This window comes from Maniola jurtina, chromosome 1, assembly GCF_905333055.1.
Source record: "Maniola jurtina chromosome 1, ilManJurt1.1, whole genome shotgun sequence".
Lineage (NCBI taxonomy): Eukaryota > Metazoa > Arthropoda > Insecta > Lepidoptera > Nymphalidae > Maniola > Maniola jurtina.
Genome location: NC_060029.1, coordinates 15,663,658 through 15,678,374, shown reverse-complemented (window position 1 = coordinate 15,678,374; position 14,717 = coordinate 15,663,658). Strand labels below are relative to the sequence as shown.

At 36.8% G+C, this 14,717-nt stretch overlaps 1 protein-coding gene across 1 annotated transcript; it reads left to right on the top strand.

Moving 5' to 3' along the window:
* Positions 1–2,568: 2,568 nt before the first annotated feature.
* On the top strand, positions 2,569–14,562 carry LOC123866515 (eEF1A lysine and N-terminal methyltransferase homolog). The gene is made up of 10 exons (XM_045908154.1): positions 2,569–2,750; positions 2,818–3,376; positions 3,764–3,904; positions 4,262–4,380; positions 9,581–9,761; positions 10,763–10,940; positions 11,371–11,540; positions 11,956–12,085; positions 12,732–12,860; positions 13,810–14,562. The coding sequence occupies exons 1-10, from the start codon at positions 2,659–2,661 to the stop codon at positions 14,082–14,084; spliced, it is 1,974 nt and encodes a 657-aa protein (XP_045764110.1). The 5' UTR covers positions 2,569–2,658; the 3' UTR covers positions 14,085–14,562.
* Positions 14,563–14,717: the final 155 nt, after the last annotated feature.

The window sequence follows — 14,717 nt, the reverse complement described above, 5'->3', positions numbered from 1 at the left end:
TAGATAACACACTATATAACCTCCCTATATTGGCATATGAAAAAAATTTGCATTGAAAGTGCTGCCATCTATTTTTGTAGGTACGCTGTAACTTTTATCACGATGACGATCATTTTACACATATGCTGGATAGATGGAGCTAATGATAGCAAAAATAATAAACATGGACTAATAAACTAAAATTTATTTACATATTATTCATTCTAGTATATTATTTATAATTAATAAAATAAAATATTACTGATACCATAAAAATATTTTTCACTTTTTCAGTTTTGAAGCGGAACTTACTTAAAGTATGCGTGAAACGATTGGTCATAGACATAGACCACACCTAAAAAATCTGAGAGTCATAGAGTAAAGTAATATGGCGATTCGTTATTTTTCAAATCATCCAAATAAAATATTTCTTTTAGTTCGTGGGTGCTTCGTGGTTTCATTGTGTTCTTTGCTATTCTCTGACTAAAAACGGATTGTGCTTGCTTTATTGACTTGATATCTCAAACGATTGACTAACGCTGTGTATACTGGAACTTGTTGATATTGCTTAACGATTGACCAACGCTGTGCACACTGGAACCTGGAACTTTTGCGATTTGGATTTCTTGGATTTGGAAAAATACAAGCTTTAAATTATTATTAGAAACATAAGAGGAAATAAACATTTCAAATAATAAATATTATTTCATTTCACTTATAGGTAGGCACCCTACTTAGGAATTTTTTATTTTATTTTGCATTGGAAGATTTCGTTCTTGAATCTACTTTAATTTATTTATAAAATATGTTGATTTCATTTTGTTTTGTAGTTTGTTATTTATTTGTGGATTATGTAAATCTTATGTGTATGTTCTTATTCAAAGTCACTTATTAAATAATACTTGACTATCGTGTTGTAATCATAGAATGCCTGGTCTTATTTTAAAGGTAACCCTCTAACATAACATACGAATAAGAATTTCCATCCACAAATAAAATAAACTACAGTGTACAATATCAATCAATATGCAATCAATACGGTCTACAACAATAGTATAAATATAATAAGCGCCATCTAGCGATCGTGTACGCAATGGGCGTACATAAAAAACGGCGCCATCTAGCGACGGTACGCAAGGGGAGTAAAAAAATATAATGCAGCGGCAGCGCCATCTCTTAAACTAGGTACGCTGAATTTACAAAATAAATTAATCAGTGGCACATCTATCTCAGGTTATATAGTGTGTTATCTATGTTTAGAAATAAATATTGACAAATCACAAAATCCAATCGCGGCAGACAGCTGATGACGAAATTCTATTCAATACCAAAACACGGAACTAGGGATGTCTATCGGAGTTAATTAAGAGTTAAGATGACGTATTAATATCCACTATCGACAACTTTTTATTTGTAAAATAATAATTATTGATATAAAAATGTGTGGGTAAATTAATTCAATATTTTTGCATTAACTGAATTATTATTTTATTGCTTAACTAGTCAGATTAGTATTTGAAGAAATCTAACTCTTTAAATGTGGTTTGTATAGCGACTTTTTGACACGACTTTACGTAACATAATTATTTTCTCATTGTATTTATAGCTTTTAGAAGTTCTGTGCAATAAAAAAATTAGCTCATAAAATTATCATACAAACTTAGCTAATCACACTAATATTATAAAGGAGAAAGTTTGTATGTGTGTGTGTGTGTGTGTTTGTTACTCCTTCACGCAAAAACTACTGGACGGATTGGGCTGAAATTTAAAATGGAGCTAGATTATACCCTGGATTAGCACATAGGCTACTTTTTATCCCGGAAAATCAAAGAGTTCCCACGGGAATTTTAAAAACCTACATCCACGCGAACGAAATCGCGGGTATCAGCTAGTGTTATATATATTAAGCTTTGTAATATAAAAAAGTGAAAACGTTTAAATTAGGCTTAGTTACTTTGCTTAAGTTTTTCATAAGTAACTAATACAATAATTGAAAAATTACCATCTCTTAGTAATTATCATAAGATGTAACAAATTATATTATTATATTATTGTAATTTATAATAATAATTATTATGGTAAGTAGGTATATTTTTTAATATTAGATTCATTCTTTAGGAATATCGATAATCAATACTGTCCATCCCTAGCAATAAAAAAATTGGAGCACAGTTAACAGACAGAATAGTGATAATATAGCATCACAGAGTAAATATAATATCTGAAAGATGTAAAGCCAAAAGAAAAAAAAATGAAATAATGATCCACACTATCAACAAGTAACTACAAATTTTGTACTAGGAGAAGATACAATCTCTAAACTAAATTGACAGATCTGAACCTAATACTCATCGATTCACGGGATTTCTAAAAACCTAAATCCACGCAGATGAAGTCGCGGGCATCATCTTCCGTTTCAGTTTGATTTCTTTTCTATAATCACTAGCTGGAAATACACACTATCAACGTAGTCCATAGCCAACTGCCAATAATTTTGTTTTCAAGGTTTTGCTCTATTGACGAAGTTTGACAAAGATACCTAACTGACATGACAATTGACATAATTTCACAGATAATTTTTTAAATTTCATAACAAATCAATTGCACATGTACATTTTTCGAAAAATAATTGTTTTTTGGCATATAAGCCCTTAGAAAAAGAAAAATACATAAATAAAAATGAATCTCCTTCCCAAATCCCACAAAGAGTTCAGTGAGAAAGACTACTGGAATAAGTTTTTCAAGAAAAGAGGGAACAAAGCTTTCGAATGGTAACAATATTTTTTGTTCTGGGGTTGTTTATAAATATTTGGTAATACAACATGGTTTATTTTAAAGGTACGGCGAATATCTAGAGCTATGCAGCCACCTACACAAGTACATTAAAAGAACAGATGCAATTCTCATACCGGGCTGCGGTAACTCGAGTCTCAGTGCGGACCTTTACGATATTGGTTACCCAAACATAACCAACATAGACGTATCAGAAGTTGTTATCAAACAGATGAAAGCTGTAAACTCGCACCGAACTAGTATGAAGTTCCATTATATGGACGCTTTAAATATGACCTTTGAAAATGATGAGTTTAATGTAGTGCTGGATAAAGGTACATTAGATGCATTAATGCCAGATGATAGTAGAGAAACTATTGAAAGAATAGACAAATATTTTAATGAAATTAGAAGAGTTTTGAAAATAGGTGGTCGTTTTGTGTGTATAACATTATTACAAAGTCATATATTAAGCAAATTGGTGGAGTTCTTTTGTGATAAGTCATGGATGTTCCGAGTGGTGAGATGTCATGAGGCGGAGGAGAAGAATGCTGAGAATGGTGACGGTATGACCTTGCCTGTGTTTGTGGTGGTGGCTACCAAGTTTAAGGAGATGCCTAAATTAGTAAGTATGTTTAAATGGCAATTTTTACTAGGTTTTCAATTTAAGAATAAAAGGGTGGGCAATCGCATATCTTAGGAAGATATTCTGATATAAATCTTATTGTATAAGTATATCATTTTACAAATTGTTCCAAAATAAATTATTAATGGAAAATTTCTCTTATGTTCTAAAAGAAATATCTTGTTTTTTGCAAGATCTATATATCTATGTACAGCAACTCCATTAAATACTGCCAAAAAATAATTAAAACACCGCCTGTCACAGTAGATTATTTTAGTAACTATTAGCTATCAACATGAAAATTGGAATCTGTAGTATGGAATTCTCAGTACCCAAGTCTGACTCGCACTTGGCTGGTTTAAAAAAAATGTTTCTAAAATATTTCAGATAGTAGAAGTATGCATGGCAGGAGATAAGATGCAGCGGCTGGAGACGGCTGAGCAGCTGATGACCTGTGTGAAGTCGGCACAGGATGCTGCATTCATCACCAATGGGCTCGCCAAGACATCACTGGATGGTGATGATGAGGTAATTTTTTAGTTAACCTAGTATATTAGGTTGTAGGTAATGTGGACTGGTCCGAGACGTTGAGTATTTTGAGGGTCCCATACCCAGGTGCCAATAGGACCCTATTACTAAGCCACCATTGTCCATCTGTGTGTTTTTCCATCTGTCTGTCCATTTGTCCATCCATCTGTCTGTCTGACTGTTCGTATAGAATAAACTTTTCATTTATATCCCTTTTAAAAGTTGTATAAATTATCTGTGGCCACTAATACATTTTTTTTTGATTTTTGCTTTTTAACTAATAATTTATACAAAAAATAAAGAAAAATCTTATACTACTCTATTAATATGATAACAAAAATTGTGTTCTGTATACAGGTGTCCCTAGATCTAATGCTGCCTGGTGAGGAAATCCCTCGTTACACCCTGTACATAGTTGATCAGAAGAAATCGCAAGCCATCAACAAATATGCAGTCTTCATTGTGCCACAGGGCAGGTAAGGAAATGAAAATAATATTTTCTTTTTAAATTTCACAGCAATTAATTTCAAAATCTCTAAACTCTACCACGGAATGAGAGAGAGTATCAATGTATTGGTGTTTGGACTACAATTAAATGTTGACCAATCAACGACGACCTCCTTGGCGCAGTGGTAAGCGCTGTGGTCTTATTAGAGGTCCCTGGTTTGATTCCCGGCAGGGGTTTGAAATTTTCTAAATCCCTAGTCTGGTCTAGGGAATGGCTTCGGCCGAGGGCTAACAAGCGATTTAGCGTTCCGGTACGATGCCGTATGAAACCAAAGGGGTATATAAATATAAAGGTTTAATAAAAACTGCCATACCACTTCCAGATTAGACTGCAACATTAGTAGTACATTAACACAATCGAAGATTGCATAAATGATAAAAGGGCGTGGATTTGACTTGCAGCTCCTTACAGCAATATAATAGCAAATGAGCAAAAGTATAATATTATTATAAATCAAATCTTTGGAAAGTGCAACCGCTGAGTTTCTTGAAATAAAACAAAATCTAAATAATTTTTATTCAATTAAACTTATACAAGTACTTTTGGATCGTCAAATGCATCTAACACAGGTTCAAAATGTCTTTCCTACCGAGGAAAACCAGCAAGAAACTCGGCGGTTGCTCCTTTCAAAGATTTGATATTAAATATTGTGCCATGTATAAAAGTAATTGAAGTCCTTTGCTTTAGAGCTGCAGAGGTCACACTCATTTATCATTTAAATAATCAAGGCATTAAGAACCGATGGTAGATACATTTGACGATCAAAAGTACTTGTAAAAGTTTATTTGAATAAAAATCTTTCTATTTGTTAATACAAATCGAATTTCGGAAAAATTCGGAAGTTCTGAAGCTCTGACAGACAGCCAGACGGACAAAAGCAGATTCATCCAAGTAGAATAGAATAGAAGTCAACATCATTATCAACCGATAGAAGTCCACTGCTGGACATAGGTCTCTTGTAGGCAGTGACGGATTAACCCTTAATCAAATTAAGCAATTGCCTAGGGCATCACGTCTGATGGGGCACCAGAAGAAGCACAAAAAAACCGTCCTTAGGGCATCACGTCTCACTCTCACGTCACCAAAAACCACACCAATAAATAAATAAATTATGCTTTGGTTTTTATTGCTGTCGCGCCTACCCCACTTCTAAAGTACGTTACATGATAAATCTCATCATCTAATTTTACAAAAAACGAATGTTTTTAGGCGGTAAAGGTTTAAAGACCGATTCTAGTTGACATACGGATAGGGGGGCCCACAGGCATGGATTGCTTAGGGCATCAAGTAGTCTTGATCCGTCACTGCTTGTAGGCCACACGCCACGGCCTTGCGCCGCCGCCATCCAGCTCCTGTGACTCATTTGATGTCGTCTGTCCACGTACGTAGTGTGGGCAAAGTCGTCGTGCAAAGTAGATCGTAGGCCTCGCCTGGCTCGGTGAATTAAAGGATGGATGTAAAATTAGATTCCACAACGTTGTTTACGTTGAGGTGTTGATAAAGCGCTGGATATTATTAGATTGTTTTTCACGTGGACTGTGTTTTGAGGTCAACCACGCTATTTATCGTATGTTGAAAACTCCTTTAGTATTCGTATTTTTACCCGACTGCGGCAAAGCCAAAAGGAAGGCTTATGATTTTAGCAGTCTATGTATGTATAGATTCTGTGTGTTTCACCGTAGTGCCTAAATTACTGGGCCTTTTATTTTGATGAATGAGGTGTCAATCGATTTCGACATTGCGACATTTCCCACGATAATCAATTACATAAAAATAAATTTGTTTTTGGAATTTACAGGTAAAGCCCTTTCATATGATACCCCACTTGGTATACCTACCTGCCAAATATGATTCAAGTACGCTCAACGAAAAGTATCCTATAGGTTTTCTTGACAGATACGACAGACGGACAGACGTCATATAGACAGACAGACAGACAACCAAGTGATCCTATAAGGGTTCCGTTTTTCCTTTGGATACAAAACCTAAAAATGTAACTCCTCACAAGTTGTGCTATCATATTAAAATGTCCCTTATTACCTTTCAAAGCGTTAGTGGATAAGATAACGAGATCTAATTATACGTATGAAATGACGCTAACCGACAAACATACACCCCCAGCTCCTGTTCCAAATACGCAAACAATAGCGTTTTGTGTTGAAACAGTCCCTGTATCGGTTCAGACTACTGTCGGAGAAGCAACTGGATAAACGTTTCGTAATATTAATCCTAAAATTAAATTAAAATTATGAGTGAATATTTATTGTTTCTCAAGTAGGTTTAAAAGGTTACTTATTTTTTTTAATTTATAAAATATTAATTTTGTTCTTTAAAAAAATATCAGGAGTGAATATTTGTCCTTTCTCAGTTATTTATAATTTTTATGATAGTGTTCTTACTTTTTACCTACACTTCAAAGAATATTTTTAAATAATTTTAAATAAATATCAAAAATATCTCATGTCCCTTAGGGTCAAAGGCATTATTTTTGAAACTTAAAATTTAAATTAATTTTAGTGCATATATTCTCAGGTAGGTTTAAAAATATAGGTGAGTACTCATTTTGAAATTAAAAAATTGGATTAAATTATAAATAATAATAAAATAATAAGTCTTTTAAAAGAGTGAATATAAATTATTTAATTTTTCTCAGGCTTTCACTACTTCACTATTTATTATTATGTATTATATTTAAATTGGCCAAATGCTTTATTGTTAGATAATTGTGTGTCATAATACTGGAAGGCAATAAATTTATTTTTGAATTCTATTAAAACGTAATCCCTTACCTACTGCAGTCTCACCTGGCGTTAAGTGGTGATGCACTCTAATATGGAAGCGAGCTAACTTAGAAGGAGTACTATGGCAATTTTATTAAACCAATACCCTTTATCGGTCTACACGCAGCGTACCGGTACGCTAAATCGCTTGGCGGCAAGGCTGGTGCCGGTAGCTAGCTAACCACAGCCATAGTTCCCACCAGAGACAGTTTAAAAGTTATCAATCTAATCTTATCCATCGCCCTGTAAGCGTCCACTGCTGGACATAGGCCTTTCCAAGAGTTAAAAGTTTTTTTTTCTCTCTCGTCTGGCTTTACAAAGATTAGCCAATGTCAAGTTTGTAGTTATTTGTAACAAGTTAGTTAATAAACTATACACGTATGGACCCCGTCTGTGCCGGCGCTCGCCGACACACGCACGGCACCCCCTTAGAGCGCTTTCCAGTCAGTTTTAACAAAAAAAAAAAAAACACTCCAAAAAGGCAGAGCACGCCCGCCAGCCAACACCAACACAGACGAAGTCCCGAGTTAAAAGTTAGAAATTCCCTAATTGCTCCTGTCGGGTATCGGACCTGGGGCCACTCATTTATAAGACACAGCGCTCACCCAGGGAGATTATCAAAGGTTTTTATTTATTTATTTAGGCATCAAATAAAACTCGTAAATCTTAGCGGACGGGCTCGCGCCGCGCATTGCGTGGTCAACTCTAGTCATCACTCATGCGGAACGTAGTTTATTTTATCTATTCACATTAAGAGGGGTCTCTCCGTCACTCGTTCCGTACAAACGTAGTTCGTCTCTCATTGGAATACTAACCAATCATACTCAATGGAATTTTGTAGAAACGTTCCGGGAACGTTTCTACAAAATTCCAACCTATGCCTGTGGTTTTCCAGATTTCCGTTAAAATATTCGGTTTCAAAGTTACGCGGTCTTAAAAATTCACATACAAATCTTTGAGCCCCAGTAATTTTAAAACTACATATTTTTAGAAAAATCTAAAACACCACAGGCTCAGATATTAGTTTCTAGAATATGTTTGCAAAATTTCATAGACTTTGGTTGCTTAATATTCAAATGAAATTGGCACTACGATTGTATGGAGAAAGTGACGGAGAGAGCCCTGTTAAACACTAAAAATGAATTTGTGTTTATCTGTCTGTTACTTTTCAACCGCTGAGCTTGAAAATTCGTTATATTGGATTGAAAATATTATATTTGATCCATCCATACATGAGGATACTAAGTAAATTATCCGCGTGAATTTAGGTTTTTTAAAATCCCGTGAGAATTCTTTGCTTTTCCGGGATAAAAAGTTGCCTATGTCAATTTCCGGGGCGCAAACTACCTCTGTACCCATTTAAATCGGATAAATGGATGGGCCTCTATGAATCCCGTGGGAACTCTTTGATTTTCCGGGATATAAAGTAGCCTATGTCCGTCCCCGGGATGTACGCTAACTCTGTACTTTTCATCAAAATCGGTTAAACTGTTGGGCCATGAAAAGGTGGCAGATAGAAGACCGACAGATAGACACACTTTCGCATTTATAATATTAATACGGATATGGATATATGGATATGGAAGTATAGACAGCACGGTGGCCGTGCCGTGTAGGTATGTGAAAGCGGCCAAACCCTTGCCACGTGTAATCGGCCGAATCTCTCATAAATAGGTATGGAATGTACCACTCCATTGCCAATCATATATCTTTCTCCATGGTAAACAGCTAAATATAACTACGGTTCTACTCTCAGGGCTATTAGGCAGGGCTTCAATGCCAAAGCGTTATTACGATTGCATTCAAAACTGGATTCTTGCATTCTTGGATGCGACACACGTATTTATTTTGGAAGCAAAGTGATTCATAAGGACTATTTTTGGAAAAGATATTAATTACATGTTTTTGTTTGCATTGAATTGTCATCCAGTTCCAACTTATGTTTAAAATTTCAAACCTCTAGCTCAGTTAGTTTGAAATCAATTGCAAGATTTGTATCGAACAGACAAACAAACAGACAGCAGACAGACCGATCGACAAGAAAGCGAGTTGATAAGAACGTGTTAAAATGACGGATCCACCGAATGTCATCCAGTTCCAGTGTTTATCTGGAGAAAAAAAACTTGTACTCGACTTGACTGTTTTGTGAACTAGTTGCTTAGTGAAATTTTACCTTTCAATTTGACAGCAAGATAGAATATAACGAGAAGTTCCTAGGAACGCGAGCGTAACGAGCGCAATTTTTTTGTTTAATACAGATAAAAAAGTACGGATATTTTAGTCCATGTGAGTCGGTCACACCCTGCCAGCCGGCAGAAGTCCGTAGGGATTTTTTCCTCCCCCGAAGAAAAAAAAAAGTATCCTTAACTCTGTGATTGTATTGTATAGGGAATCCGAGTGGTTATTCGGTACTGCAGCGGGTAGGCGACAGTTGCAGGATTCGGCTCGGTTCGGCAGACTGGTGGTGGCGGTGCTGCGGCGGGGGCACCTGTTCCAAAGTCTCGACGCGGTCAAGGAGGAGCTGGCACACTCTGCCAAGATGCTGGTGCCCAACGGATTCAGTGGCCAGGTGAGCTTTACTCATCAACAGCAAACCACTACAGGCCTGGGTGACTTTGGCTTGGTCAAACAAACTCCGCCATGTCTAGGTATTAGCTAGAGGGTAAATCCCAAATACATACAGCATATATCCAAAGTGTTAGATGTTTAGCAGCGAATCTCGATTATAACTAACATTCTGTCATCACTGACTGGAGTATAAATGTCCTCCTTTTAGTCGAATTGTTTGATGAAGCCGAATTGAACACCTCCGCTCGGTGTTTGATTCTGGGCGCTTTTCGGATTTATGAGCGTTTTAAGCAATTAAACATCACTTGCTTTAACGGTGAAGGAAAACGTGTGAGGAAACCTGCATGTCTGAGAGTTGGACTATTTTTCTTAAAGAATATTAGCTATGCTGATCATGACTAATACTCCACTTTCCCCTCCAATTAAGCGTAAAGCTTGTGGCAGGAGTGGGTACGACAATAGTGCAACGGGTGGGGTTTGAACCGCCGACCTTTCGGAAGTCAGTCCGCTCCTCAACCGTTGAGATATCGAGCCTCTACTATGACCGATCCTTTCCCATTCTGAGAGGAGACCCGAGCTCAGTAGTGAGCCGGCGCAAATGAGTTGATCATAATGATGATGCGGAAGGATCTGGGAACCCACCACACTAGTATCTCAAGAGAACTCCTACAATTATATGGATCACGCACTCACAAGCAATCACAAGGAAAGTAAGCAAGCAAAAGTAAAAAAATCCAAGCACCACCCTCACCATTGGGGAGTGCAGAAAGAGAGAGGAAATTAAAGAAAGAAAGAAAGAAAACTTTTTTATTTGATCACTACATCACATTACAATACAATATATCTTAAAACTAATTGAATGAACATCTACATAATAATATTATACTTATAAGTTAATATATACTAAAATTAAAATGTCCCCTGTGACCAAATATAGGTCATAAATATATTAGGAATTAAAAATCTAAGTTTTCTAAATCCTGAGTTTCGGGTGGTTTCCAGATACCGTTCCTATCACTAGGGAGCGACGTGGGTCGCCGCGTCAAAGTACATGAAGGCTCCAGCAAAGTGTCGGGCGACTACGTGGTGGAGGACGTGGACGTGGAGGGCACCACGTACCGCCGCCTGGTGTTCCTGGACAATCAGTTCCTGGTGCAGTCTGAGGCAAAACTCAAAACTGGTAGGTATTGAAATGCTTTTCTTTTGTTGCTTTGCTCTTAATGGGTATTTTTAAAATGACTATGACTCAGACAGAAAACTCGACCGATCTATAAGGTTTCCTTGTTTTACTATGACATCCTGCAAAAGGCTGGATTTGTTGTGGGTTTCTTCTCAGACCACGGCGCGTTTCGAACCCTCATAGCTTTATTTTTAAGTTTGAATCTCCATTACATCAATCTTACAAATTGGCAATTAAAGAGGTACAATGGTGTCTATTTTGAATAAATGATTTTGACTTTGGCTATTTTAATGTGGTGAACATATTTATCAAGATGAACCAGAAACTTCGAAAAAAATCGGTGTACATACATTAAAAAAAACGTGCCGAATTGAGAACCACCTTTTTGGAAGTCGGTTAAAAAAACACTTAAACTAAACTTTTTTTTCAGTTAAAAGAAAAAACAAGTCGAAGTCAGTGGTGGACTTCGGTCACATATCGCCCTACCACTCCTTCATGTGTGTGGGAGTGCAACTGAGTAGCAGCAAACACGTGGCCGTGCTGGGGCTGGGCGGCGGCAGCCTTTGCATGTTCCTCAAGAAGTGCTGCCACGATCTCAAGGTGAGATAGTTTAACACAGACAGACATACACAGTCTGTGGTGGACTTCGGTCACATCGAACCGCAAGACGTCGGGCGAGTTTCCATCCTTATGTCGTCGATATTCCATGTAGACGCACGAAACGTTTTGCGTCATCATTCCTCATACGCATGGCTAAGCTTTGGAATACTCTTCCGTGATCTGTGTTTCCTACCAATTACAATCCGGTTTAAAACTAGAGTAAATAGGCATCTTCTAGGTAAACGCGTCCCATTTTAGGCCATATCATCACTTTCCATCAGGTGTGCTTGCCTATAATGAATAAAAAAAATTTATCGCTTTACCACTCCTTCATGTGTGTGGGAGTGCAACTGAGCAGCCACCAGCCCTGTTACCTACATACTGTCTAATAACAGCTTTAATTTGACCTCTAAAGGTGACAGCAGTAGAGCTGGACCCCGCGATGTTGGAGGTGGCTCGGGACCACTTCGAGTGCGAGGTGGACGAGCGACTTGAAGTACATATCAAAGATGGCGTCGATTTCCTGAGAGACGAGGCCACTGCTGGTAATTTCAAGTTCACTTTAAGTCCGAAAATTTAGGTCTATATGATACTTGTCTTTTGTCCAATAGTTATCGGTGGTAAAAAAGATTACAGTGAGTACTTAAACCACCAGGCGTTTAAAGGGTTCACTGGTTGTAAACCAATGTTCCTCAATTTGGGTTCCGTATCCAAAAAAAAACTGGTCAAGTACGAGTCGGACTCGAATACGAAGGGTTCCGTACAACAGTCGTATAAGATACTTTAATATTTTCATGTGCAACACAGCAAGTTAATGAAAACAGCGCCATCTTTATGTGATTTAGTAAATTAATTTTTTCGTGAACCCGTTTGAATTTTTTTTGTGATGTAACCACAAATTCTCTGTCTTCGGATTTATTCCTTTACTTGTGCTATATGACACCCACCTACTTACCAAATTTCGTGATTCTAGGTCAACAGGTTTTCTTGACAGACACGAAAGATAAACGAACAAACAGACAGACAAAAAGTGATCCTATAAGGGTTCCGTTTTTCTTTTGAGGTACGGAACCCTAAAAACCCGTAAAATAAAATTACTTCATATATTTTTAAATAGTTTTGAGTAAATTTAAAGTTTTTTTTTTTTCAGTTTTTTCCGCCATCTCAGTATCGTTTTCCTTTGGTTTGCAGGTCACCAGTACGGAGCCGTATTATTCGATATGGACAGCAAGGATCGCACGCTAGGACTGTCGTGTCCGCCGCGACAGTTCCTGAACGACGAGGTGCTCCAACAGGTCAACACAATATTGACCAATGATGGTGAGTAATTGAGTATGATTACGCATTTTCTTCATTTGTTATTGGGTATTTAAAAATCCTGTGCTATTTTCCCCAAAAAAAACAATTGAAATGTAGAAATTCGAGTTATGAAATTGATTTTAGTTGATGCTGTGTATCATTAATATAAATTCATCATCAATTCCTGAATATTCATAAGTTAAGTGGCCAACTCTGCAGCATCAGGATTGAGGAGTTGAATCAAGATATAAACCATGTCTCAAACATCCTTTAAAAATATCCTGCAATTCTGTCCAAAATCAGAGAAATTGGTGGTACCTACATATAAAACCATGCGCTCAGAATTTGAGAACCTAATCTTTTTTGGAAGTCGGTTAAGAATAGATAGTTCACGACAGTTACGTTTGTAGGAAAACGTCTAGGCTTCACCTACACTAGCAGGCGTCAAATATTACCTACATTTGACGCTAGGTAGGCTATGAAACCATTATAGACTACTAGCTGATGCCCGCAACTTCGTTCGCGTGGATGTAGGTTTTTTAAAATCCCCGTGGGAACTCTTTGATTTTTCGGGATAAAAAGTACCTACCCTATGTGCTAATCCAGGGTATAATCTATCTCCATTCTTTCAGCCCAATCCGTCCAGTAGTTTTTGCGTGAAGGAGTAACAAACATACATACACACACACAAACAAACTTTCTCCTTTATAATATTAGTGTGATTCACTATACCTTGTCCCCTGACGTTATGCTGGCACCATTGCAAATCACACAATAACAAACCCTAAGTTCTGACGAATAAAGCAAACAATGCAACAGTGCCAACACGACGGCATGGGTCAAGTTATAGTGAACGGCCTGTAAGTATCTTTGATTTCACCATGTCATCTTTAGCATAATATTTGACAGGTGTCAATTCACGATCAAAAGAGTTTCCTCACTCTGCTTACACTATCTACTTACTTTCCAGGTCAGTTCATCCTCAATCTAGTCTGCAGAGACACCAAGCTTCAGGAAACCATAATGTCCACTCTAAAGAAGCACTTCAAGCATCTAGTGACCGTCAAACTGTACGAAGAAGTCAATGAAATAGTGTTCGCGACCAATGCCCATAGACAATACTCTATGGAAAACTTGGAGGAAGCCGCGAGAGCTATTAACTCTGTGGCGAGGGATACAAATTTAGTTAAAATCAAATGCGTGGACTTGAAAGACTTTTTGCAATCAGTCACTATTGTTTCATAGGATTTGGTAAAATAAATATCGTAAAAATTTAGTTGAAATCAAATGCGGGAACTTTAAAGACTTTTTTATAATTGTTTTTATAGTGTAATATGGTGAAATAAATATATTTCGAAAATTTAATTAAAAATAAATGCGTCTGCTTTAAAAGCCTTGCTTTAGTCAGTTGTTTCATAGGATACCGTTAAAATTTAGTTAAAATAAATGTGAAGACTTAGCAGTCAGTTTATATTGTTTCACAGGATTGGTGAACTTTACCAAGTGTCGTCTCAATCGAATGAACAATGTGCGAACGCAAGTAACGAACAGGCAGAAAGACATATAATAAATTTATATATTTTTATATTTAAAGCTACGAAATGTATGACTTAAGTAGTTCATTAATGCACAGGTATGGGGTGCATTAAGAGGGCTCTCTCCGTCACTCGTTTCATACAATCGTAGTTCCAATTTCATTTGAATATTAAGCAACCAAAGTCCATGAAATTTTGCAGACATATTCTAGAAACTAATATCTATGTCTGTGGTTTTCCAGATTTCTGTTAAAATATTCGGTTTCAAAGTTACGCGGTCTTAAAAATTTTCATACAAATCTTTGAGCCCTGTAATTTTAAAACTACCTATTTTTAGAAAAAT

Bases quoted from the DNA above. Each gene is read 5' to 3' on its own strand.
- LOC123866515 (XM_045908154.1), top strand. From the start codon at position 2,659: ATGAATCTCCTTCCCAAATCCCACAAAGAGTTCAGTGAGAAAGACTAC. The intron at 2,751-2,817 runs GTAACAATATTT...TTTATTTTAAAG, and splicing joins GGGAACAAAGCTTTCGAATG to GTACGGCGAATATCTAGAGC. The intron at 10,941-11,370 runs GTAGGTATTGAA...CTTTTTTTTCAG, and splicing joins TGAGGCAAAACTCAAAACTG to TTAAAAGAAAAAACAAGTCG.